The sequence below is a fragment of the Lacerta agilis genome, chromosome 4 (genome assembly GCF_009819535.1).
Source record: "Lacerta agilis isolate rLacAgi1 chromosome 4, rLacAgi1.pri, whole genome shotgun sequence".
Lineage (NCBI taxonomy): Eukaryota > Metazoa > Chordata > Lepidosauria > Squamata > Lacertidae > Lacerta > Lacerta agilis.
In genome coordinates this window covers 48,367,187-48,393,421 of record NC_046315.1, presented here as the reverse complement: position 1 = coordinate 48,393,421, position 26,235 = coordinate 48,367,187, and the positions used below count along the sequence as shown (strand labels likewise).

Below are 26,235 nucleotides of genomic sequence, written 5' to 3'. Positions count from 1 at the left end.
CCCCTCCAACTCTCCCTTCCCTGGAACACCGAGCGACCGCAGCAGGCGCCTCCTACGTGGAAAACCTGAGCTGCTGGCAAAGCGTCGAGAGAGCAGCGGCGGCGGCGGGGAGGGGAAGGGCGCGCGGCCTCGGGGCTGCTTTGCTCGGCCAGGCGGCTTGAGCGGGGGGAGCCTCCGTGCTCGGAGCAAGTATCTCCCCCTCGGCCTCGGCCCGTCTCCCTTCCCCGCCGCCCTCCTCCTCCTCGCGGAGGGTGTGGCGACCGGCCAGGGCTGGAGGCAGGCGTCCAGCGAGGAGCTGCAGCAGCAGCCACGAGTTACGCACGCAGTGAGCTCAAAGCTTGTCTACGGGGGTCCCGCCTCCTCGGCTAGGGGGAGGGAGGGCTCCCCCGAGCGCATCCCATAAAGGGCAGGGCGGGCTGCCTCGGAGCTCGCATTCAAGGCGAACAGCCGAGGCGCTCACGGAGCCGGGACCCGCCTCGCTTGCTTCCCTCAGCGGACTCCCAAGAGTTCACTTGACGAGGCGAGCCCGGCGGCGCCCCTTCCCGCCTCAAGAGTCGTCCCGAGAGGAGCTGCCGAGGCGCTTGCACTGCCCGAGCCCACGCCCGCTTTCGGGGCGTCTTCGCTTGCCCTTCCCTCGGTCCCTTCTCTCCTCCACAAGTTACCTCAGCACAGCATGGAGAGGGCGGCAGCACGCCTGGCGCTGAGCGCGCTGTTGCTCTGCCTGGCCGCTCGGGGCAACCCGCGGCAGCCCGACGAGGAGGAGAAGGCGCTGGTGGTGCCCGTGAGGCTGGATACCGCCGGGCGGCGGCAGCAGCACTTCTACCGCCTGGACGCCTTTGGCGAGCGCCTCAGCTTGGAGCTGCAGCCCGACAGCAGCTTTTTGGCGCCGGACCTGACGCTGCAGTTCGTGGGCAGCCGGCCCCGGAGCGAAGAGGAAGAGGCTTCCGAGCAGCCCGGCGCCTTGGCCGGCTGCTTCTACTCCGGCACGGTCAACGGCGACGCGCAATCCGCCGCCGCCCTCAGCCTGTGCGGAGGGCTCCGCGGGGCTTTCTACCTGCGCGGCGTCGAATACCTCATTCAACCGGCCAACGCCTCCCTCCCTCAAGGAGGAGACGAGCCGCTTCGGCTGCACGTCCTACGGCGCCGGCTGCGGAGGAGCCCCCGGCAAGACGGCGGAGCGAAGTGCGGAGTGACGGACTCCGATTTCCCCTCGGCTGCGGAAGGGCGGCCGCAGCTGCATGAGGAGAAGGAGGCGGCGGCTGCAGCAGCAGCTGCAACGGAACACGCGGCTCGCGCAGGTATTAACCTCCCTGCACTTGGCTGTCCTTGGCGGGGAAGTCGCTGAACTTCCAAGCCAAGGGAGTTCAGGCTCTGTGGGAACGTCAGCGGGATGCGGCGTGGCACGCATGCGCCCGGGCGGCCGCACTTTTTTGCCAAAGCGCCCGGAGTGGTCCAAAGGCTGCAGTCGACTTCCTCCGATTGGTCACTCTAAAAAATGGGGGTGGGTGCAAAAAGAGAGAGAGAGAGATTTATAACAAAGCTAGCTTGTGCTTGGGGAAATAAGTGTAGTTTCCAGAATTTGCATTCCGTCGCCCTTAAGAATCCTTGCAACGATTGTATGACTGGATAAGCTCTTCAGAAATGTCCTTATTTTGTTCAGATCCTAAGAGTATTTGTGTGGAAGTTCCATTGATTGCAACAGGCACCATTTCCAAGCAGTTTAACTCCTATGCAACTGGAGTGAGTCCTGTTGGACGCAGTGGGACTGGCTTCCCGATAAACATCGCCCAATAATGACCTACATTTATTGTCCCTTGATTTGGGACTGCTCTGGAGTAAATTTGGTGTGTGGATCCATTATTTCAGTGTTAGATGTTACAGGATGCCAGATGCCAAGTTGTGCCCACCTGTTCTAGAATAATCCCCCCCCAAAAAAGTACTGACTATATTCCCCGCCCCTCTACCATTTAAAATTAAAGCTTCTAAAAAGTGAATAGTCTGCAGTTCATATAATGAGGAAACCTGACCCTAACCTTTAAAAAGATTGTTGTAAGGGGATCCAAAATCAATGAAAAGGGCAGGTCAATCATAATCTGCAAACCTCTTATTTTAGCATATGGAGTCAGGGGTAATACTGTGGCATTTACAGTGGTACCCAGAAATAGTACCTCAGGTTAAGAACTTTGCAGGAGGCCCCATTAGCTAAAGTGGTACCCCAGGTTAAGAACTGTTTCAGGTTAAGAATGGACCTCCAGAATGAATTAAGTTCTTAACCTGAGGTATCACTGTACTAGTTTGAGGAGACCACTTTAGCAAAATATGAACTGAAATCAATGAACACACAACCTGATCCTATTTTGCTTGGAAATAAATTCTATTGAGTTAAATGGGGTCATCCTGCCCATCAATCGTGTATAGGAGTGCTTGTGTAGGAATGTACAATGTTCAGGCTAAGGGTCGAAATGCAATTCATTAGAGCCTGGGTTACAGTCCCAAACACAATTACTAAGAGTAAGTTTCTGAGTAAACGACTGCATTGAACATACTCTGAGTGCAGTGTGATTTGGTTTCCCTTCAATTAAAACAAGGCAGAACCTTGCAATTAACAGTGGTGCTGCAATCCTATATATATTGGCTAAGAAACAATCATCCAGCAAATTACATTGTAACTCAAACATATCTACATCAAATTCCATTGAGTCCTAAATATGTAAATCAGTGCTCACTGAACAATAAAACATACATTCTATTGAAATAAGAGATTGCACTCTGATCCTAGGTTCCTCAGTTTGCGAATCCCAATGACATAGCAGCTAATCCCAAGTAAGTGTGCATAGGAATGCAGCCTTGACCTATGCAGAATTATTCAGAAATAAGTAATCTAACAACCATTGCTAGTCCCAAAATATGAATGAAATGAGGTAGTTCAGGTATAATTTCCATCTATATCACTGGATCTTTATGGATTACACAGACACAGAACACTCGCTGGTTTTCTGAAGCTTGAGCACCAATTCCAGAAGTAAATGCTTGTTGAATATACTCTCCTACCTTGTACCTTTCCTCATCTTAAATCAGTCACTCCTTTCCAAAGCTGCTTTTAGCTCCATGGGCAGGAAAGGGCAGCCCCCGTAGCTAAATGAACAACTTAAAACTGTTGCTGCTTCCACTCATTTACATGGCCTTTATCATTAGGAAATTTCCACTGCAAATTACACGGAGCAAGGGGAAGGAATGAATAGTGAATTGAGCTCACTGTATCCTCACGTATATGCTCATGGGCGGGGGGTGGGGAGAAGGCAGATCTTTATTGACACAAAAGTATCCTAAAATTGTGGTAATTGCTGTACAGTATGATCATTCACAGCCATGCCTTTGGACACAGGTGTAGCAAAGGGGAAGTTCCAGTCCAATAAGGGCTTGTGAATGAAGACCATTTAATATGACTCATGCAGCCAATGAGAAAGTAGAGGAAAAGGCACTACCGTAGGAGTTAGACAAGGGCACAGTGTCTGGAGCATAGAAAGTGATGCAGTGAGGTCACAAGAACTGGGTCACAGTAGCAATCGGCTGCTTGGCACAAACTTTTATTCCTGCACTCTGCTTTCCACGTGGAGCCCCACAATCTTAGTCAAGGCTTTTGATTTCCAGTGCCAGCATGACATAATCCTAAGGTTTTATTACCGGAAGGGAGGGGGGCACTTCTTCCAAGCATGCTTCCAGTCGTTTTAATCCTACTGCAAATTAATTGTATGTTCATTCCTGGTTGCATACACACCCTTTGCTTTTATTTAAGTACAAATTTTATTTTTAATAGAATTACAGCTGTTCCACATAGAAATCACACTCCAGTTTAAAACTGAGGGCTGAACGGGCAATGCAAAAAGGATAAAGCTTTTCCTCAGTTGATGTGAGCTGGGCTTCCACATACTGTAGCCTACCATTTGATCAACAAGACGACAAACTTCTATTCTGTTTAGGAGGCTCAGCAATTGTGTCTGTCTGCAGCACACTTAACTTACAGCAGTAGGAAGGTGGGGCATCTTTCTGCCTGACTATAACAGCCGGGAGATCAATGGAGACTTGAGGCATTACCCATTTGCAGAGGGAATATGATCCCTTGCTTCTCTACTGGCAGTAATAGGGGAACAATTTCCCTTTCTTAGAGGAATAACTCCTCCTACAGGCAGTCAAGGAATTTTGTTTCCAAACCAAGAAAGCAACTGTCATCAGCATGGAGGTGTGCCATTTCCAAGAAAAGTGGGGAAACCCCACTCCTAGTATCATGCCAAGCACAGAAACGTGGGCACGTGTAACATGCATGGATCCATAATAATAATAATAATAATAATAATAATAATAATAATAATAAATTTATTATTTGTACCCTGCCCATCTGGCTGAGCTTCCCCAGCCACTCTGGGCGGCTCCCAAACAAATGTTAAAACAATACAGCGTTAGATATTAAAAACGTCCCTAAACAGGGCTGCCTTCAGATGTCTCTTAAAAATAGGATAGCTGCTTATTTCCTTGACATCTGATGGAAGGGTGTTCCACAGGGCGAGCGCCACTACCGAAAAGGCCCTCTGTCTGGTTCCCTATAACCTCACCTCTCGCAATGAGGGAACCACCAGAAGGCCCTCGGTGCTGCATCTCAGTGTTCGGGCTGAATGATGGGGGTGGAGATGCTCCTTCAGGTATACAGGACCGAGGCTGTTTAGGGCTTTAAAGGTCAACACCAACACTTTGAATTGTGCTCGGAAACGTACTGGGAGCCAATGTAGGTCTCTCAGGACCGGTGTTATGTGGTCCCAGCGGCCACTCCCAGTCACCAGTCTAGCTGCCACATTCTGGATTAGTTGTATGGATGTATTAGTTGGATCCATTATGAGAGTTTGGACCTGATTCTGAGTCAGCCTTTCATTTCTAGAGTCTGAATTGCCTAGGTTGCTTGTGAAGAATGATTCACAGCAGCAAGGGAGATTTATATTTTTACCTGTGATGGAAATGTTGCCTGGATTGAAACAGAATTACAGAATTCGCTTTTAATAATAATAATAATAATAATAATAATAATAATAATAATAATAATAATTTGCATCTTTACTACTTTAAACACTGTCAGAAATGTTTACTGTTCAAGCTCTAGGTATAAAACAAGTCCTCGGTCAGCTATTTAGAAGTATTTTTCTTTTCTAAAATACAGGACATAGAAGTACAAGGAAGAAAAGATTTGTGTCAAGCCATCGCTATGTGGAAACCTTGCTTGTAGCTGACCAATCTATGGCAGAGTTCCATGGCAATGGGCTGAAACATTATCTTCTGACACTCCTGTCTGTGGCTGCCAAATTGTATAAACATCCCAGCATCCGGAACTCTGTCAGTCTGGTGGTAGTGAAAATAATGGTCATCTATGATGAGCAGAAGGGGCCTGATGTGTCCTCAAATGCTGCGCTTACCTTAAAAAATTTCTGCAACTGGCAAAAGCAACACAATCCTCCTAGTGACCGGCATCCTGAACATTATGACACTGCAATTCTTTTCACTAGACAGGTAAGGAGAAAAGAATGAAAAAGGAATGTGTTTGGCAGATTCCAGAGTATGGTCTGGAAGTACACAGGCTAAACTGAGGATAAGCAGGTCTGAGCCTGGTTAGTGTTTGGATGGGTGACTAGCTGGGAACCAGTTTGGGTTCCATGATGGGGAAAGGCAGGATTTAAAAGTTAAAAAAATAATAATACGTTTATTTACTTATTTATCACAAGACTTGGGAACCAATGCATCCAGAAACTTTCCGTTTGATTTTTTAAGAAATATTGTTCCAAAGATCCAGTCACTGAAGAAATATGTTAATGCACCAGTTTTACTTGCTATACTTTTTGTAATTTCACCCATTTGGAAACTACAGAAAGTAAGTAGTTCAGCATGCATACTGCTGAGAATTTGATTTGTGAGATTTGTTGGCTCCCGCTTGAACGGCAAATCCACCTGGAACTCATTCACAAGAAGTTCTAGGTAAATTTCCATTGCCACACAACTGCATAAAGTAGGTGGGGAAAACTCATACATTATAGTGTGGGATAATTACCCAAACAGTTTATTTTAAAAAACCTCCATAGGAAACTTACACTATTGACTTAAAATATATTTCTTTGCAGCATGACTACCACAATTAGCATAGCAAAGTTTTGTGCAAGTCCTTCCAAGAGAGAATTATCTTTATACCTGTTGAAATTCTGAGTATTAATGCTCTTTCCAGAAGGAAAGGCAAACTGCCAAAGTAAGATTCTTCATGCCAAGGTTAAGCTCCTGACCTAATTAATAATGAAACTGGCTCTTCTTCTCCTTGTATAGGATCTCTGTGGTGCCAAGACATGTGATACTCTTGGGATGGCTGATGTGGGAACAGCTTGTGATCCAAACCGCAGTTGCTCTGTCATAGAAGATGATGGCTTGCAAGCTGCTTTTACCGCCACTCATGAATTAGGTAATTGAGATTCAAGAGAGATCTGTGGCAGCCTTGATTTATTTTAAAACATACATTATGCATTTTAGTCTGCATTTAAGCTATTAAATCAGCATGATTCTCTGTTACTGTGGTCTAGTTCTCAGTAAGGTGGTAAACCTTTGCCTGGGTTGTCCCTCTTCAGACTACAGGTTGGGGAGTGGGGGCTGTGCATTATTGAGTGTTCAACCAACAACAACAAAATATCAATTTACACAGAAAACTAGATCTTAAGGAGGATAGGTCAGAACCCTTCTCTCTGATTTCCCCGACTCCCTACAGAAACGTTCAATTATGCCAGCCTCCACTTCTAATCTGAAGAATCAAGACCATAGGTTGCAACCCCATGTGTGTGTAGTCTGAAGTGATAGAGCCACCTTACTGAGAATCTGCATAAAGTTGGGCAGCATTTGGAGAACAATCACGGGAAACAAGGGCCTTTTAATTAGTGCTGTAAAGTGATTTGCCAATTTTTTATTATTATTTTTAATTTGGCATTTCAGCAAAGTGGAGGAAATGCAATGAGCTCCATCCCCAAGCTTGATCTTCAGGGGTGGGGAAGAAAACTCTTTCAAATAACATTTTGGAAGGGCAGCTTTCTAGCGATTCCAAACAAGATGGCTGAGGGCTTACTCTCCCTGCCCTCAAAATACACATGTCAAAAAAAGTTTTGTTGCCATGAAAAACAGCGCCAGAACTGCTTGAGCAGTCCAATCTGCACTATTTTCAAAATTCTCTAATGCTGCATTATGCAGCCCAATTCTGCGGGGCACTGTTGTGGGTCCATTGACCAAATGTGAATTACCAAAGGAAGTAAGAGAGGGTCTTCTGTTCAAAGTTTGCTTATACTCTGAATTGCAGCTTTTGGCTGCTTGCAATTGCAACCCTGGCAGATGGCCTTGCAACCCTGACGCAAAACTTGCTCTGTTATCATTTTGTCCTTGGGAGTCCTAAACTGTGACTTCTTTTCCCCAGTAGTACACATCAAAATTACATCCATGCAGATGTTTAATATTTAGTGTAACAGAAGGTAATTTTAAAGAGTCATAATGTATATAGCAAATTTTATGATGCTACCTTCTTTTTTTCCAGGCCATGTGTTTAGTATGCCCCATGACGATGCAAAGCAATGTGCTGGCATTAATGGTATAAGCAGGGACTCCCATATGATGGCATCTATGCTTTCCAACTTGGATCGAAGCCAGCCGTGGTCTCCGTGCAGTGCTTATATGATTACTACGTTTTTGGATAACGGCCATGGTAAGTCGTGGTTTCAATTTATCTCAGTAATGCTAGGGTTCATATATACTGCTTACATTTAACGCTTTAATTTCCAGCTTACTGAAACAATTCTGCACTTCATTATGCTGCTTTCTAATATAAGTCTGCTGTTACTTGCCCTTTAGACCACTTACACACGCCTGGGTAATTATTTAAAGGATGGGAGGTTACATGGGTCTTTCCCAAAGAAGTGGCACCATTCCAGAAGGGGTGGGTACTGACTGCATGAGAAAACCCCACACAATTGGCTCATTCAGCCATGTGGGTGGGTTATCTAAGCCAAACAGGAAATGCTTGTGTGTAAGGGACATCCATACTGTTGTGACAAGGTCAAAAACATATTTTACTTGCTCTTCAGCTTTATCAGACAGCTATTAGTCATAGTAACACAAATGCAGTCCCCATGCTCATGTCCGGCATGCTCCTGAGTATTAGGGAGAGAGGGCAAATAGACCAGGACTGGTGCTTTCAAAACCTCAACACACATTTCCTAGAGGCCTCTACTTGGTTGTTACTGGAAACAGAATGCTATACTAACCAGATCACAGGGGTGTTCTTAAGTTCAACGGGCAACTTCCATTTTATGCTTGAAAATAAGTTGTCAAATATTGACAGATTCACTTCAGCCGTCTAAATCATTCCTTTTTTCAGTCATTTTTATAGCATTTGTAGTGTGCAAAAGATGGACACATTTTGCCTTCAGAAAGGTCCAGGCTCAATCGCCAGCATCTAGGTAGGGCAAGGAAAAGGTCATCATGTCTGAAACCCCAGCGAGCCACTGCCAATCCATTTATACCAGGGATAGGGAACCTGCCATCCAGCAGATGGTGTTGGACTCCAAATCCCATGGCTACTAAGCTGCATGGGCCCCGTGGCCTTAAGACTGCTACCTATGTTCCTCAGTGCTTTTGAATCATTATTTTGATCACTTTCATGCAATCGTTCAACAGATCTGTATTGCACCTGCTTAGACATATTTTGTTGCAGTACATTTTGTTAAATAAATAAAATCCTAGTGAGTGCATGTCTCAGAACAGAAATCTCTCAAATCTCTTTCTGATACTATCCTATTTACAGGAAAAGCAACCCAACTTTTTAACAAAAGTTTCCCATCACTCTTCCCCCCCCCCCTTTCTCCAGGCGAGTGTTTGCTGGACAAGCCTCACAAGCCTATCCAACTCCCTTCTGATCTGCCTGGAACACAGTATGATGTGAATAGGCAGTGCCAGTTCACATTTGGAGAAGATTCCAAACACTGTCCTGATGCAGCCAGCACATGTACAACTTTGTGGTGTACTGGCATGTCTGGTGGATTGCTTGTGTGCCAAACCAAACATTTCCCTTGGGCAGACGGCACCACTTGTGGAGAGGAAAAGTGGTGCATGAATGGCAAGTGCATTGAGAAGACAGACAGGAAGCATTATGAGGTAAGTATGGTTATTTTAAAAAAACAAAACTGAAAATATATATCTATATCTAATCAAGAGTGATGATGTGCAGTGTAATTTTTATTAGCTGCCTTGAGTCCCAGAATAGGGGAATAGTGGAATATAAATAATAATAATTAATAGTAATGGTGATGATGATGATGATGATGATTTGATTTGCTAACTGCCCTTCACCTCAAGATCCGATGCACAACCATTTCAAATGCAGCATGAAGATATGGCTAAACAAATTAGGAATATTCTGGGCCATTCAAGTTTTTAGTTCCAATAAATCTAAATATTTTAGCTTAGTATAGTGACCCTGTGTGTGTTAAGTCAGAAGTAAAGGGGCAGTCCAAATGTCTGACTGGCAGCAGTATGAACTAATGGGGCAGGATAGCCCCCCACCACAGCCACGCCACTCATGCCAGCTAGGGCAGGGGCAGCAAGAGAAAATGACACTCCATTAGGCGATCTGCCAGGCTGGTATAACGAATTGCCCCACTGCTGTCACATGACCTGGTGGTATAGCCACGTCAGGACCCAACAGATCCTGTGCCAGTGCAATCCTATGCATGTCTACTCAGAAGTAAGTGGGACTTACTTCAGTAGGACCTACTCCCAGGTAAGCATGCATAGGGGCCCGGCCTCAGCCACTAGAAAGTGGCCATAGAGTTGCAGCCTAAAATATGTTTCTAATGATTGATGCTTTCCCCAAAAGCATTTAACATGTGGGTTTATTTCTGTGTCTTGAAATGTAGACCCCTGTTCATGGTGCCTGGGGATCATGGAGTTCCTGGGGAGAGTGTTCCAGGACGTGCGGTGGTGGAGTGCAATACTCTGTGCGAGAGTGCGACAACCCAGTTCCCAAGAACGGCGGGAAATACTGTGAGGGAAAGCGGGTGCAGTACAGGTCATGCAACATTGAAGATTGCCCAGACAACAATGGTAAGTTACAATCTGTTTTTTTTTTCCAAATAGAAATGAAATGTAGTTGTGATATCTTCAAAATGCCTAATAAATGTATTTTCTATACACAGGCAAAACCTTCAGGGAGGAACAGTGTGAGACTCACAATGACATTTCCAAGTCTCCTTTTGGAACTGGGCCTGTAGTGGAATGGACACCCAAGTTTGCTGGAGTCACTCCCAAAGACAGATGCAAGCTTACCTGCCTTGCAAAAGGCACTGGCTACTTCTTTGTCCTTCAGCCTAAGGTGGGTGTGGGTGTCACTGTTGGTGCATATTAAAAAAGGTAAAGGGACCCCTGGCGGTTAGGTCCAGTCGCAGATGACTCTGGAGTTGCAGTGCTCATCTCGCTTTATTGGCCGAGGGAGCCAGCGTACAGCTTCTGGGTCATGTGGCCAGCATGACTAAGCAGCTTCTGGTGAGCCAGAGCAGCACACGGAAACACTGTTTACCTTCCCGCCAGAGCGGTACCTATTTATCTGCTTGCACTTTGACGTGCTTTCAAACTGCTAGGTGGGCAGGAGCTGGGACCAAGCAACGGGAGCTCACCCTGTCACGGGGATTCGAACTGCTGACCTTCTGATCAGCAAGCCCTAGGCTCTGTGGTTTAACCCACAGTGCCACCCACGTCCCCATCAGTGCATATTACTTATAGGCAAAGTTTTATATGTTCCATTAAATTTTATTGCTCCTAATAATTGCTTAGAGAGGCACACCCTTATATGGAAACTGACACTTTATTCAAATAGCTTCACTCCCCTTGTTTCACTGCAATCCAACCCACTGCAAACAGATTTACGTGTATAGTCATTCTGTTTCTATATCTTATTTTTAAAATCCCTTTGAAAATATTTTACATGGTAGCTGAATTTTTTCATTTTCTAAGATCCAGCAGGTTCCTTCATTATCTCTATGCCATAGCAATGCCTAATTACTAAACATCTAACTTCTAAAAAGTGATAAAATGCTTTTTATTCGATTTAGTTTCAATTTCGAAGCTATTAGTCAGAAAAACTCATCCCCCAAAGCTTAAAGTAAGGTATAGTCGTATTCTTCATAATGAAATATTACTTGGCTATATGCTGACTTCCTGATCCTTGAATAAATTAATTAGGCTCCTGCTGACACAAGTGCTGGAAGATCAAAGTCTGTTTGTTGCTGTTACAGAATATAAATTTATAACTTTTGATCTAGAGAGACAGGCAAGGAGCAGTGAGCTGTCTTTGTAATGCTATGCATGAGCAACTGCCCAAGAAAGGACTTAATGCTGTCAGTTCTGAACACCAATGTGAGAGATTTGGGGAGGCTTAAATTCTGAGAGGGCAGAGGAGACTGTACTTGATTACTCTGCTACATCCCCTACCAACCCCCCCCCCCCAAAATCCTCCCAGATGCCTAACTTACAGAGCTGGACTTTGGTTCAGTTTTATACAGACACAGTTCCTAATGATCACGAACCATGCTCACAACCTCCAAGTGCTGGATATAGAAATCCAGGAAGCAGTTAGGCAGTACCTTTCTATGCATGTAGTCCAGAATCCAGCCAGTCATGTGTTTATGGAAACCCACTTCTACACGTGCATCACACTCACTGAACAAGGACAATAAAATTATAGTTTTATTATGACCCCCACTGTCGATTTTTGGTGGGGACCATTGAATATCTCCATTGTGATGAAAAAGTTTTAACTCTGGATGGATTGTACCTGGTGCCAAAAATGTTTAGTGTTAGTACGAACACATGTGTGCCCTTCTAATCATGGCTCCTTTGTTTTCTTTAAAGGTGGTGGATGGAACCTTGTGTAGCCCAGAGTCCACTTCAGTCTGTGTCCAGGGGCAATGTGTAAAAGCTGGCTGTGATCGCATCATAGGCTCCAGTAAGAAGTTTGATAAATGTGGTGTCTGTGGAGGAAATGGATCTACTTGCAAGAAAGTGTCTGGAACACTTTCTAGTTCCAGGTATGTGGGGTTTTATCCTTAACTGTTCCTAATAGCTTACAGATATATCTTATCCGCTAGGATTGTAGAGCAGTTACATTGTTCAGCTGAGAGAACAAACGTTCATCTTTTCAAATCAAAAGCTTACTTAAAGCTCGCGTTAATGTACAGGAACTTCAGCTTTTGAAGCTGCAAAGATGTAGCCAATCATAAGTTTCTGTATTTAATGTGATCCTTGAGTAAATAAGGATATACTGGAGACTCATCTGCTGTCCTCTTTTTCTTACCTCTAGACCTGGTTATCATGATGTTGTTGTGATCCCTGCTGGGGCAACGAACATAGAAGTTAAACAACGGAATCACAGAGGTATCAGGCAGGACGGCAGCTTCCTTGCTATTAAAGCTGCAGACGGCACCTACATTCTCAATGGTGACTATACACTATCAACTGTGGAGCAAGACATCACCCATAAAGGCAGTGTGTTGACATACAGCGGCTCCTCAGCTCCTCTGGAAAGAATCCGCAGCTTCAGCCCACTGAAGGAACCTTTAACAATACAGGTCCTTACCGTTGGTGATTCGTTTCGACTTAAGATCAAATACAGCTATTTTGTGAAGAAAGCAGGTTCCGAGAAACCCCCCAGCAAAAAGACTGATTCTTTCAATGCAATTCAGGAGACGATCTTATCTGAATGGATTTTTGAAGAATGGGGAGAATGTTCTAAGTCCTGCGGTACTGGTTGGCAGAGGAGATCTGTAGAGTGCAGAGACCTTAATGGACAGCCTGCCACAGACTGTGCAAAAGAACTCAAGCCAAGCGATGTCCGGCCGTGTGCAGACACACCATGCCCACAGTGGCAGCTGGGAGGCTGGTCACCATGCTCTAAGACATGCGGGAAAGGCTTCAAGAAGAGATTGTTAAGATGCATGTCCTTTGATGGTGCCACATTGTCCAACGAAAGCTGTGACATTTCAAAGAAACCTAAACATTTAATAGACTTCTGTAATGTTACAAACTGCAGCTAAACCTTAAGAGGTTGGGGAAGCTAAAGTTGGTTGTTTTCTTTTCCCCTTCAGACCAAAGCACTGAAAATGACCTATTGAGAGGTAGCAATTGTAATTCGCATGGAAAATTCACAGGGAATCCACTGAGATGGAACAGTGCAAATAATGTTAGATAGCATACTGAAATGTAAAAAAAAAAAAAAACAAACCATGTCAACTGAAGATCGGATAAAAAAAAAACCAATCTTAGTTGCTAGCTGTTTCATCTTCAGCAGGTAAAAGTCCTGAGGCATTACAATTTCCTCTTTTAAGCCTGTTACAAATTAAACAAAACATAGGCAGTGGCCAAAGAAGTTTAAACAAACATTTCAATGTTTTAGTGAGAGTTGGGTTTTTTGTTAAAACTTATGGAGTTTGTTTTGTGGTACTGATAAAACCCCTCTCTTAATCAAAGTTGGGGAGGGAAGACCATTTTCTTCTAAGCTTAATTATTGGTCAGCTCTTGCCTACCTCACAAAAGCAAAAAACATAACAGTATTTTGGGGGGGAAACTATATTGTTCATGGCTGCTATCAATAGTTTTATATAACAGTAGAGTGATATTCTCCACCAGGAAGCAAACAAATACAATGATGTTTGCTTGTAAAATCTCCTGAATGTAGAATGTAGTGCTCTTAAAACCTTTTGATTTAATGAGATCCTTTTTCTTCATTTGTAGCTGGTATGCTCAGCTGCAGAGTTAGAATGGTAGCAGTTCGAGAACCCCACACTGTTCTCACTGCCCTGGATTGATCACTCCCGTGTGTGTGTGTGTGTGTGTGTGTGTGCGTGCGTGTGTGTGTTCTTCATACCCACAATTGTTCCACAGCACTCCAACAAAAAACCAAATTTAGCTTTGGAGCACATGCACGTGCCTGATTTCACCATGAAAACATATTCCTAAATTGTTACCATTTGAGTTATCTAACAGCCACCATTTTGTTCAGATACAGCTCTCCACCTCATCAAAAGTAATATTCTTATGTTTTCTACAAAGAGTTAATGGAATTTTATGGATAGAAAATTGCTTAATACATGGCACCCCATAAATTTGCATTGTTCAAATCACTTGTACGGCAGGGAAGATTGCTGCAGGATAGCAGGTCCATCCACAGCAGTATGCCAGTCCCTGCATATTTAAAAAGGATGTGCTAGTTCATAGACTATGAGAGAATATGGCTCTCCATATGTATATAGTAAAATATATTGCTATAGAGGATGCGTACTTTATAAGTATTTATATTCTTTCCCTTCTGAGAAGGGTTATAATTGGTAATAAAATGCATATAATGAACCTATTTATTTTTATATTTCTTGGCTAATATGTCTCCTAAGTTATCACTTTTTTAAAAAAGAAAAAGACATATAACAAGGATAGATTATTTATGCAATATAATATGATACTAGAGATAATAAACACTATGAATTTTGGGAACTGTGTGAGGGTTTTTATTTCATTGATGTTCACATTACTGTGTTAAAAAGAAAAGCTGTTGTGAAAGTTAATGAAGGACATTGCAAGACACAATCCAGCCTAGCGCATGCATTATGTTCTATGCAGATATCAGCCTAGGACTTGAGAGGAGCCTCTTTGCCATCCAACGCCCTTAACATGCGTGCTCCACTTCACCTGGTTTGCAACTGGGAGAGGAAGAGTTACGATTCCTGTTGCAATCCCACCTTAGCTCTTACCTGGGTGTAGAGATACACAAGCTTAGCTCAACACAGTTCCAATCGCATTTATGCTCCTTTCGTTGGATATAGGTGTTAGGCCTGGTTCGTACATGGAAAAAGCGATGCTTTAACCACCTGAAATGCCACTGCGCACAACAAGATTATTCAGGTAAAGCAGCTTGGGACATGAATCCATCTGCTTGCACTGCACCACTGCAATCTGAAAGTCTTGCAGTAGAATAGTGAAAACTATTGCATCCACATGAACTACTTCATTGGAATGACTTCCTGTAAAATCCTGCCTCTGCACAGTTGCATTTCTTCCATTGTGCTGCTGTTCAAAAATAGCAGCTGCAAGCAGACTTCCCTGATGTTTCTGTGGGAACAAATGTCAATGTTTTCCCCTTCACACATTGCAACAGAATCGGTTTACAGAATTAAAAGATCAATTCATATTACAATTATTTCACTTTTGTGTTCTTTGTCTCACACATTCAATATGCACATACAAAAAAACACGGGGAGGATATTTGTGCAAACTTCAGAGAATGTGTTCGTTGTGAGGTTCGGTTTACATAGCTCTTGTAGAAACAGATTTAATAACAGATTTGACCCAGGCCTCTAGTTGATAAACGATGATTCATCCAAACTGGCTTACATCTGCCAATGGTATTAAAGAGGGGGATAGCAAATTCTAGGCTTTAGGAGCCATAAAGATGAGAGCATTGTAGTACATTGGTACCTCTGGTTACGTACTTAATTCATTTCGGAGGTCCGTTCTTAACCTGAAACTGTTCTTCACCTGAAGCACCACTTTAGCTAATGGGGCCTCCCACTGCTGCTGCACCGCCAGAGCACGATTTCTGTTCTTATCCTGAAGCAAAGTTCTTAACCTGAAGCGTTATTTCTGGGTTAGTAGAGTGTGTAACCTGAAGTGTATGTAACCTGAGGTACCACTGTACATAAGAAATGTCAGAAATCCTTTTTGTGCACTTCCCATTTAAGTACCGTAAGTGAGAGCTGTGCTAGAGCACAGCAGTTTTAATATTTACACAAGAGAACTTCCCACTGGGTTCTGTTAATTAGACTGCTGTGCCAACTATGCTACGCAGTGTGGGGTGTTTTGCCCTTTCCTTCCTGCCATCTCTCCCAGCTAAAAACACTTAAGAGTCTTTTGTCAGGGGGAAATAGTTGTACTTGTACTTACCAACACATACCCTGTACTTCATAACCTGATCTTGCTTTTGTAGAAGCTGGTCAAAATGTTCAGTGCAAGTGTCTTTCAAATGAGTATATTTAAGATTACAATGAGAACGGGAGCGGGACACAGACGACACTTTCTTGCACATAATAGTGCAAATGTGATTGTGTGCCACATGTCCTGTGAAAAACTAATATGCCTGATTTTTCATGGGTAGTCAGTGTTCCGTGATCCTGAGCATGCCGGCTCCCCAATCCTAAACATATTTACTTGGAACTTATTTCCATAGTATCAGTGGGATTAAATTCCAAATGAGTTCGTGCATAGCAATGTGTCAGGAATGCAGCATCTCAGGTCTCAGGGTCAAATGCCCAGATCTTGGGACTCTTACCCAGTTTCACACCCTCCTCAAGTGCTTTTGTGTCAATGAACTGTGATAATGCTTCTTGGTTGCATGAACAGGGGACTGTTGGGTGTGTGTGTAGCAGGGGTGCCAATGCCTGGGGCCCCAACTCTTTTGGGTCCTCCCAATGTTCAAATTATCAGGGCCAACTGCAGTGTGGCTTCAGTGGCCAGCTTCTCCTGCTGCTGCTGCTGCAGAGGGGAAGGAGGGGGAAGCAGCGCCCCCCCGCCAGTTGTGGCAGCAGGAGGGGCTACTGGTCATTGAAGCTGCACTGCTGCAGCATTTGGCTCTGCCCCCTGGTTCCTTTGACATCCTGACATGATGTTGGGAAATCACATGCATGATGTCACACACAACGTGTCCCCCCCTCCCCCGTGCTTCTGGTGTGTAGATACATTTGGCTTTTACATGACTGGATTGTAATCTACCATATACCCTGTAGAGGTAGAAGTCAGATCCATTGCTCTGCCCACATTTACCTCTTGCTCAGCTACCCCCCCCCCAGAAGGTGGTGCATACCATGGGGGAATGCACCCCTCACTCTGAAAAGGGTTACTCACTTTCTGCTCTTACGTGATGGCAGTAGTTCTGTGTGATCGAATGCAGAAAATTAAAGAATTGCTTCCTACATTGGTCCCATACGCTGACAATGTATCGCCTTGATTGGAAGAGTATGCTGGCATAAAATCCTCCTGGACTGTTCAGGAGATAGCAGTTTTGCATTGCAATATTCATGAGATTTTTTTTTAAAATGATAATATTATGTAAACATGTTGTTTTTTGATGTATTTTGCTGTCTATAGATGCTTTGATTGTTTCCTTCCTTAGGGAAGTGATCAATACTCTGCATTAAGACACAAGAGGGACCTTTACGCCTGCTCTTCCCGCAAACCCCTCTCCACACAGGTTTCCTCTCAGGCTTTCAATGCACAGTTTTATTTATTTGTAATAAGAATCAGCATAATACTTTGTGTCAGCAGGAAGGAACGTCCTTGCAGTATTGTTTGCCCATAACTCCAGCTGAGCCTCATCCAAGAAAAGATTTTCAGTCACTACTTGGCAACAAAGAAGGTAGGCTAGGCACAAAAAACCCCTGCATAAAATATTGTGGAATTCAAGCCTGTCAAGGTCATGCACTTTACAATTCCAAACCTCTCTCTCTCTCTCTCTCTCTCTCTCTCTCTCTCTCTCTCTCTCTGTGTGTGTGTGTGTGTGTGTGTGGTTTCTTAATGAGGCTGTATTTTGTATAGCCTGTGTCAGCAACCGGCCGTCTCTGGTGCCACGTGACATAATGAGAAGTATTAAGGTTACTGAAGTCTGTTATTTACCCTTTCTGTGGCAGCACTTGTATTCCACTCCTTTGGTGCTGCCTTCTTGGAATAATATATCGTTTCTACTAACTGTGGGCCTGTGCCATAGATATCGCTGCTGAATGTATTTCACCCATACAAAGACCCTCCAAGTGTCACTATTTTTCAGGGACATCCCCGGATTTACAAAAGCCTTCCTTGTCTCTGACTGATCCTGGAATGCCCCGCTTTTCCGTAGGATGTCCCTATTTTTATCGGAGAAATGTTGGAGGGTATGGAGTTATGTGACCCCCAAGCCAAGGAGATAAGTACCTATACAACCTTTAGAAGACTTCTGAAGGCAGCCCTATATAGTGAAGTTTTTTCAAAAAATATATATTAATGTTTTGTTATTATTTTTATATGTTGTAAGCCGCCCAGAGTGGCTGTGGCAACCCAATCAGATGGGCGGGCAATAAATAATAAAAATGACATGCGGCCAGTATCACATCTACATCACCCCTGTTCACACTGAAAGAAAGAAATGGAAAACTATTTTAGTTAAGAACACTAGAAGAGCCCTGACAGATCATGCCATATGTCTATTGAGTTCAGCATCCTTTTTCTTTTCTTTTTTATAATAAATTTTTGTTGGTTTTTACACATATTTTCCAGCATATCATTTTTTTAAACATCATTTCAAAATCTTTGGCTACCACAGCCTAAGACTTCCTTCAACCTCAACTGATGGCTTTCTAAAATCTTTTCTAATTGTGCATTTTGTTACTATAGTTATTGCTATAAATTCAAATCATAATAATACCTATTCTTAATTCTTTTCACAATAATTTATATATTACTCCTTACAAAACTCCTTTTAACCCTACAAGTGATGTCAATTGGTTACAGTTGCTTTCCAAATATATCGAAAACTTCTTCCATTCCTTTAGGAAAGTCTGGTCCTGCTGGTTCCGAATTTTCCCGGTTAGTCTCGCCATCTCAGCATAGTTCATCAATTTCTCTTGCCACTCTTCTTTAGTTAATTCGAAAATTGGAGTCCTTGGAGAATACAGGAAATAAAGTAGAAAGGTTGCAAGGACTCAGGCCAGGACGGCAATAAACAATGGTTTTCTCTATTTTTGTTGTTGAAAGTATAAAACAAATTCCAGTTACAACGATTGTTAACTCCAGGACAAGGCCCTGTTTCGTTTATTCTTCATCAGCTATCGTTTCTTAGTTTTATGGTCAAAGTGTACGGAGTGTGTCTGGAGTTAACAATCGTTGTAACTGGAATTTGTTTTATACTTTCCACAACAAAAATAGAGAAAACTATTGTTTATTGCCATCCTGGCATGAGTCCTTGCAACCTTTCTACTCTTCTTTAGTTGGCATTTCTTCTTGCTTCCACCTTTAGGCTAACAATATCCTTGCTGCAGTTATCACATATAAAAACTTTTTTTTATCATTCATATGAATCTCTGTACCCACAATACCCAATAGAAGGGCTTCTGGTTTTTTAACAAATGTATATTTCAACATTTCCCCCCCAATTCATTATAAATCATTTCCCAGAAGTCCTTCACTTCCTTACATTCCCACCATATTTGTTATCGAGTTCAGCATCCTTTTCATCCGGTACCCAGCTAGATACCTGTGGGAAACAAGCAGGGCCTGAGCACAACATCACTCTGATGCTCCCCAACAACTTGTGTCCAGAGGCATGCCTCTTCCAATGCGTACAGCCATCGTGACTACTAGTTACTGAAAGCCTTGTACACCCCCATGATGACCAATCCTGTTTTTAAGCCAATTCGGAGAGGGGAGAGAGGCAATTGTAATGTTGCCTCATTACCTTGCATATGGTAAGATAGTGTTGTGTGGATTATTCTTTTGTCTATATCTCTAGATAAAGAGCCATATACGAGAAACAAAAACAAAATAAAACTTTCCCCCAACTGCTGCATGCGACTCAGTCGGTTGAAGTCATAAATTAAACACCCTCCCCTTTCCTCCACAACAGAATTTATGATGGAAAGGCTGATGAAGCTTAAATAAGAAGCATTCAGCTCAGTCAGCAGTGCTGTATTTTAGGAGGACGGCAGTATTTTTTGTTGTTGAAGATAATGAACTGTTCTGTGCTGCTTCAGGCAATATTAAATTAAAATCCATTGGGAAACAAACGTGAAGGAATATCCTGTTTTTGCAAAAGTACCAACTACTGGCATCTCCCCTCACTTTATCTTAATGCCCTACTGTCTGATACGCAGACTATGACCCCATCTGCACTGTACATTGAAAGCAATAGCACACCACTTTAGACAACAAACAAGGCCTTGGGCAGGGATGGGGAACTTGTGACCTTTCAGGTGGACTCCAGCTCCCAGTCAGGATGGCCAGGAATGATGGCAGTTGCAGTTCAGCAACATCTGGAAGGCACCTTTTTGGGTACCCTGCACTATATGTTCCTGGTTTGGTTTCTAAATGGTGCATCTTTACGCTGCTTCCAGGGTCACTGTCAAACATGTTAGAAATAAATAGTTAGTGAGGGAACCAAATCCATCAACTTACTTATTCTTTGCTTGGCAAAAGTGGTACAAAAGAGCTGACTCAGGAAGTAAGAATTGACCTGAGGCTCTATACAGCAAGGGGCATTTTCATCAAAAGAGCTGCTCACACCAGTAGCTCTTATTAAGTTGAATTGTAAAGTAACCTTTCATGTATAACGAATTCAATTTTTCAAGGCACAGCTCAATAGTATACCCTGCTCCCACATCTGCCTAGAAACTTTCTATTTCTAGCTGCATACACAGAAATAAAGCAGGACAGTTGTCAAAGGCTCCCTAGCCTACGGTCTTTACTAATATCTGTGCATATGGCTTCACTCATTGGTAAGATAGGTGGAAGACAATGAAGTCGGAAAAAAGGACTGGGGCTGGAACAAGACACAGAATAGTACAGTATACTGCATGTTGAAACTTTTCATGCTGTGAAAGTCTTGTTAGAATAAAGTTATAAACTCAAACAAAAGCCAGTCCCTGGTGGGGGCCCCCCGACTGGCTTAGACCTCCAAGGCAAGGAGCAAGTGTATCTGGCTGCCCCCCAGCATGGGTAGACCCTTATAGGTAGACCCATATAGGAAGACACAGATAGGATGGCACTGCATGATATTCAGATTGCTTCATAATCTCACTATTGTTATCTTTGTTCAGAAAAGAATTACTGTCAATATCTATGGATGCTGGACCTGATGTGAGACCTTATATTTTGCTCTCTGTTCTTCAGATAATATTTGCTAACTACTAAAGTTTTAGGACACTAACTAGAAAAAAATCAAGAAAAGAAGACAAGGGGGGGGGAGAGGAGAGAGATTGTGAATCCATTCAACATTTGTAGATGTAAATCTTGTCAGGAGAGGTGCCCTTTATCTGTTAAAAAGGAAACTCACCACCATTTCACACAACGGTTCTGCTTTTGCCACATGATTGCTCTCTTTTGACAAAGAACTGTGTATTTACACAAAATAAAAGCATATTGGTTCCATCTTCTCCAGACAGTTTCTTTTCAAAGTCTCCACTCCATTTCCTGTTTCCCCCTCTAATGCTCCGATGTTTGCATACAAAGAACTTAGCAATGTTGGCCTGGCATCTTCTAAATCATTTCAAGTTGTCTGGGGAAGTAAAAAAGAAGAATGCTTTTGCTGCGAAGGAAGATTAAGCAACAAGTATGGTTAAGAGTCACTTCATACGTTGCGTTTTTCCTACATAGGGGAAATGCACATGCTTTTCCATCTGCACCACGTATTTGTGGCAGAAAAAAGTACTCATGCTATACTTTGTATTCATACAAGATGGAATTATTTATTCCTCCCCATTTAGATGCTGCCTTATGGCCCACCCAGGACACTCAAGATAGATTTCAACATGAATTCTGTTTAAAACAAACTATTCAACATCTCAAGGGAAGCAAGATTATTATTATTTTTAAAAAAAGCAGAACAAAAGTAGATATTCTCTTTTTGGCGATCACTGAAGTAAGATTGTCTTCCATCCCTAAAAGGGCTAAGCAAGAATGCCAGGTAGTCTTCCTTGGTAGAAAATACCAGAAATTGCAGATCACCACCCAAAAAATATCCCGTTTCTATGTATACACCAGTTTCATTTCCAAAGATCAGGGAATTCATAGTACGTCCTCATGGATACGAGGGTACTCATGAGAAAGGCATTTCCTTCCATACACTTTGCTATTTGGAAGTTATCAATTTACATATATATGCACAGTATTTCCTGTGTTGTGATTTTGCAGGAAGGTGATCAGGGATGGAGAACCTGAGGCTATGTATTCTAGCCACAGAAGTCAGAGGTTTCACCACACACACAAACACACCTCCATCCAGATAAACAAGAAGTATTAGCATGGTTCAAGGACCCTTTCCAGGAAGGCAAAGGCACCTGAGGAGGGCAAGCAGTGGCGCTGAGAAGAGGCATGGCTGGGTTGCCCCATCTGGGTGCCTGGGGCACTGCCCACCAATCTCAGTCTTCCCTCAGATATCCCCCACCTGTCTGCCTTCTTGCCAGTCCGAGTGCCACTGTCTGTCAGCTTCCTCCTCCCTGATCTCAGTGCTGCCCTCGTAGAACGGTACAGAGAAGAGGATGGGAACAAAAACTAGAATGAGTTGGCTGTAGCTCTCATAAGCTCCGTCTCCAACCTACAGTTGGTCCCCCCTGCCTTCCACTCTACCAGCTGCAATGGGCACCAGCCATCACTGGTCCTGCGGCCCAGATAAAGAGTTTCGGTGGGCTGCATGCAGCCCCCAAGACAAAAGTTCTATAACACTAGTTTTGAGTCATAGTTTTGCCATCAAGGGTATGGCTGCTTCTTGGAATTGTCTGGCGCTGGTTACAGTTGCTTTACTCCAGAACACACTAAATTTGGGGTGTCCTTTGGTTCCATTCATTGTTTCCACCTGCTGATAAGGCCCCACCCCATAAAAATCTATTTACATATAATAGTTTGTGGTCAATCTTATAAACATATTTCCTTGATTGAAGCAATTTCTTTTCATAGCTCTATAACTGTTGTTATACACCATGAATTCTGCACCATGCACAAAGCAAACGAAGACAGATGTGTATAAAGTGGTGTTTTTTTTTAAAAAAAAAAAAACTTATTAAACTGATCTTATAAAATCTGTTGACTTCCTCCCCCCCCCTTTAAAAGGTATCAGAATTTACAATTGCAAGTGTTTGCATCAGGGCAGTTACAAAATTTCCCCTTTGCCAATGCCTGTAAGAAATTTTAGTTATTTTCGTCACACTCTGTATTCCCTAGGTTGCCAGTGCATTCAGTTTCAATTAAGTGCTGTTGCTTTGCAGTATAGTAAACCAATTCTTAGAATCAGCGGAAAAGATTAGTAAAGTCCAGGGCTGCCACATTTATTAATTTATTATTATCAAGTTTTATTAACTTGAATAAAATGAGAAGAGGGGAATCATTATTTCCACAGATTTAGAGCTAAACTAGATGTGATGTGGAAGACCCCTTGCGAATCTCCCTCTGTGGGTCGGTTTTCCACCGTACTGCATTCTCAGGGAGATGTGTATTTGATCAGAGGAGTGGATCCCATGCCCAATATGAAGGCATCAGCCAAGGCTAGCCCTACTATTTCATAAAGTAAGTTGACCATCTAAGTTAACTGATGCTAGGAGGGCAGCTGTTTCTCCTAAGCCCCCCAGCCATTTCCTTCTGTTGGAGAGCAGAGCTGTTTTGGCTACACAGCTTGTCCCGACCACCTAAAGTAGCCTGCTACTTCAGATGCCATGGAGAATGCCAATCCCCTTTTCAACACTTTCAGCTGCCATATTGTGGGTGTGGCTGTGCCATATTGAGGGTGTGCCACACCAGGCAGCAAAATCAATTAGAAATTGATATTTTGACTTCAGTGCACCAGAAGCAGAGAACAAGGGCAACCATAGACCAGTGTTTCTCAAACTTGGGTCCCCAGCTATTGTTGGACCCCCCATCATCCCTAACTAGCAGGATTGGTGGCCGGGGATGGTGGGAGTTGCAGTCCACCAACGGCCGGGGGCCCAAGTTTGAGAAACACTGCCATAGACAGTGTGTTCAGAGCTAGCTGTAGAACAATAAATGCAATACAAATGACCCAGTCAAGCTTTGCCATGTGATAAAATGGAAAGCCTACACCATCATCAGCCAATGAAATTAGTACATTTTCATTATGGCTCTGTTTACATTTCCAGCATGCCACTGTTCCAGCACCCTTACATTCAAGTGATTCCTCTTTGGCAAACTCCATCTTGCAGTCTTCACCACCATCTAGAAGATGCAATGGATGTCCAAGAGCCTTGCCAACACTGCCAGACTGTGCAGATCAGGGAGTGCTAGAGCAACATTTTCTGGATCCTGTACTGACTGAGCAATGCACTTTCCTGCAGCATTATCCCAAAGCTAATCCAGCTTCTGAGCAGTGCTGGAGCAACTCCTCCATGTACTTCCTTTGGAGGATGGCATGACACTCCCTTGTGATTAGTCTAGGATCCTTCTACCTTGCCTTCCATTCTGGGCTCCTGACTCTTGAACCATTTGTTCAGTCCCACTTCTTGTCTGAGATATCTGAATTTGCCAACTTCCTGGACTGAAGGAACTTTCTATGGCCTTAATGTCCTAATGTTCAGTGGCTCTTTCAGGGTCAGCCTCAGAATTTGGGGGAGAGCCCTGCTGATGCAGTCCTTGATGCCCTCTAATGCCTACTCTGACTTTGTCCCTCTGGTGGTGCTCCTTCAGCTGCCAGTCTTGGCCTCTCCCTTACATGCAAGTGGACTTACCTAGGACAACACATTATGACACAGCTGCCTTCAGGGAAAGTCACTTGTGTGAGGGGGTGGAACAACCAGCAGCTTCCCCTTCATACTCACAAATGGGCTTACTCTACAATGGCAGTAGCATAATGGGCCAGTGAACCCACTGATTGCTTAATTCCTGCATAGTCTTAACTGACTGCATAGTCACCCTAAGCTACAGTTTGGGGATGCCCTTCAGCCATCATTGTTGTTCAGTCATTCAGTCGTGTCCGACTCTTCGTGACCCCATGGACCAGAGCACGCCAGGCACTCCTATCCTTCACTGCCTCTCGCAGTTTGGCCAAACTTATGTTAGTAGCTTCGAGAACACTGTCCAACCATCTCATCCTCTGTCGTCCCCTTCTCCTTGTGCCCTCCATCTTTCCCAACATCAGGGTCTTTTCTAGGGAGTCTTCTCTTCTCATGAGGTGGCCAAAGTACTGGAGCCTCAACTTCAGGATCTGTCCTTCTAGTGAGCACTCAGGGCTGATTTCTTTGAGAATGGATAGGTTTGATCTTCTTGCAGTCCATGGGACTCTCAAGAGTCTCCTCCAGCACCATAATTCAAAAGCATCAATTCTACGGCAATCAGCCTTCTTGATGGTCCAGCTCTCACTTCATACATTACTACTGGGAAAACCATAGCTTGAGCTGTAGAAAGTAAAAACTACTATTTCATGTTGTAATGCACACTGTGTTACAACATCCCTTGGTGACCCTGATCAGTTTTGTGGCCTGCAGCCCTTCTTAGTAACAACAACAACAACAACAACAACAACAACAACAACAGAATTCTGCCTTCATGCCCATTTTCTAGTCTTGTCTCTCTATTGATACCAATGGCTGGGAGAAGTAAAACTAGTTTAGTCTCAGATGCTCCTCCCAACCTCAGCTGGGATGTGGCAGAGTAAGTGGTTTAAGGCTTACAGCCTATGGCTACCCACCATCTAAAAGGCAATACCACTAATATTAACAATGTAATTGGGTTATGGCTTGCAGCTCACTATCTGTGTGATGGTGAACCTCAGCAATAACAAGCAGCAATCATAGAATGTAACTTCGATTGAAGATGTCAGGGATAAAAAGGTTGCGGCAACTGGAAAAAAACACACACACATCCTAATTAATTTTTCATTTTTCATCTTTAGCACTCTTTAAATTGCAGATAAAACCCACTGAGGAAGTTAATTAATTTAAATCAATGATGGACTTCCTAGATTCAAGAAGCATCCTGGATGTTCTAATAATAAAAGCTATTGAAAATGTGGTGGTGCCTATTAGTCAAGCTGTAAATTGCAGAGAGCCATACAAAGCCACAAACACAACTTCCAATGTGTTTCAGATATATTGCAAGGCAAAGATAGAAAGACAGCAATTAATCCAACTCTGCTACAATTAATTATAAAGTTCACGGTCCTGCTACCATAATGAAAAGACACTTCTCATGTTTTATTATGTAGATAGAAGCAGAAAGTGTAATCTCTTGTTAAGTGGTCATTACGTAGTAGATACATTTTTTTTGGATATATGACATAAAGTTTTATGAATGCCTTATCCCTCTGCTCACTGCTGTTTCCTATTATATAAATGGCTATGTGAAAGTAAAGATATTGAAATTCACTTGTTGGCTGAAGTAAAGTGGTTTACT

At 43.3% G+C, this 26,235-nt stretch overlaps 1 protein-coding gene across 1 annotated transcript; it reads left to right on the top strand.

Annotated features, from left to right (window-relative positions):
- The first annotated feature begins 307 nt into the window (after positions 1–307).
- On the top strand, positions 308–13,651 carry ADAMTS1 (ADAM metallopeptidase with thrombospondin type 1 motif 1). Its single transcript, XM_033146884.1, has 9 exons — positions 308–1,298; positions 5,207–5,553; positions 6,355–6,487; positions 7,598–7,765; positions 8,927–9,213; positions 9,975–10,161; positions 10,254–10,429; positions 11,965–12,140; positions 12,413–13,651. Exons 1-9 carry the CDS (start codon positions 674–676, stop codon positions 13,143–13,145), a joined length of 2,832 nt encoding a protein of 943 aa, XP_033002775.1. The 5' UTR covers positions 308–673; the 3' UTR covers positions 13,146–13,651.
- The last annotated feature ends 12,584 nt before the right edge of the window (positions 13,652–26,235 follow it).

What these genes read in the sequence shown, in the direction of transcription:
- ADAMTS1 (XM_033146884.1), top strand. Translation starts at nt 674, where the DNA reads ATGGAGAGGGCGGCAGCACGCCTGGCGCTGAGCGCGCTGTTGCTCTGC. An exon ending in CAGACAGGAAGCATTATGAG is followed by an intron (nt 9,214 to 9,974) that starts GTAAGTATGGTT and finishes CTTGAAATGTAG; the next exon opens with ACCCCTGTTCATGGTGCCTG. An exon ending in TCTTTGTCCTTCAGCCTAAG is followed by an intron (nt 10,430 to 11,964) that starts GTGGGTGTGGGT and finishes TTTTCTTTAAAG; the next exon opens with GTGGTGGATGGAACCTTGTG.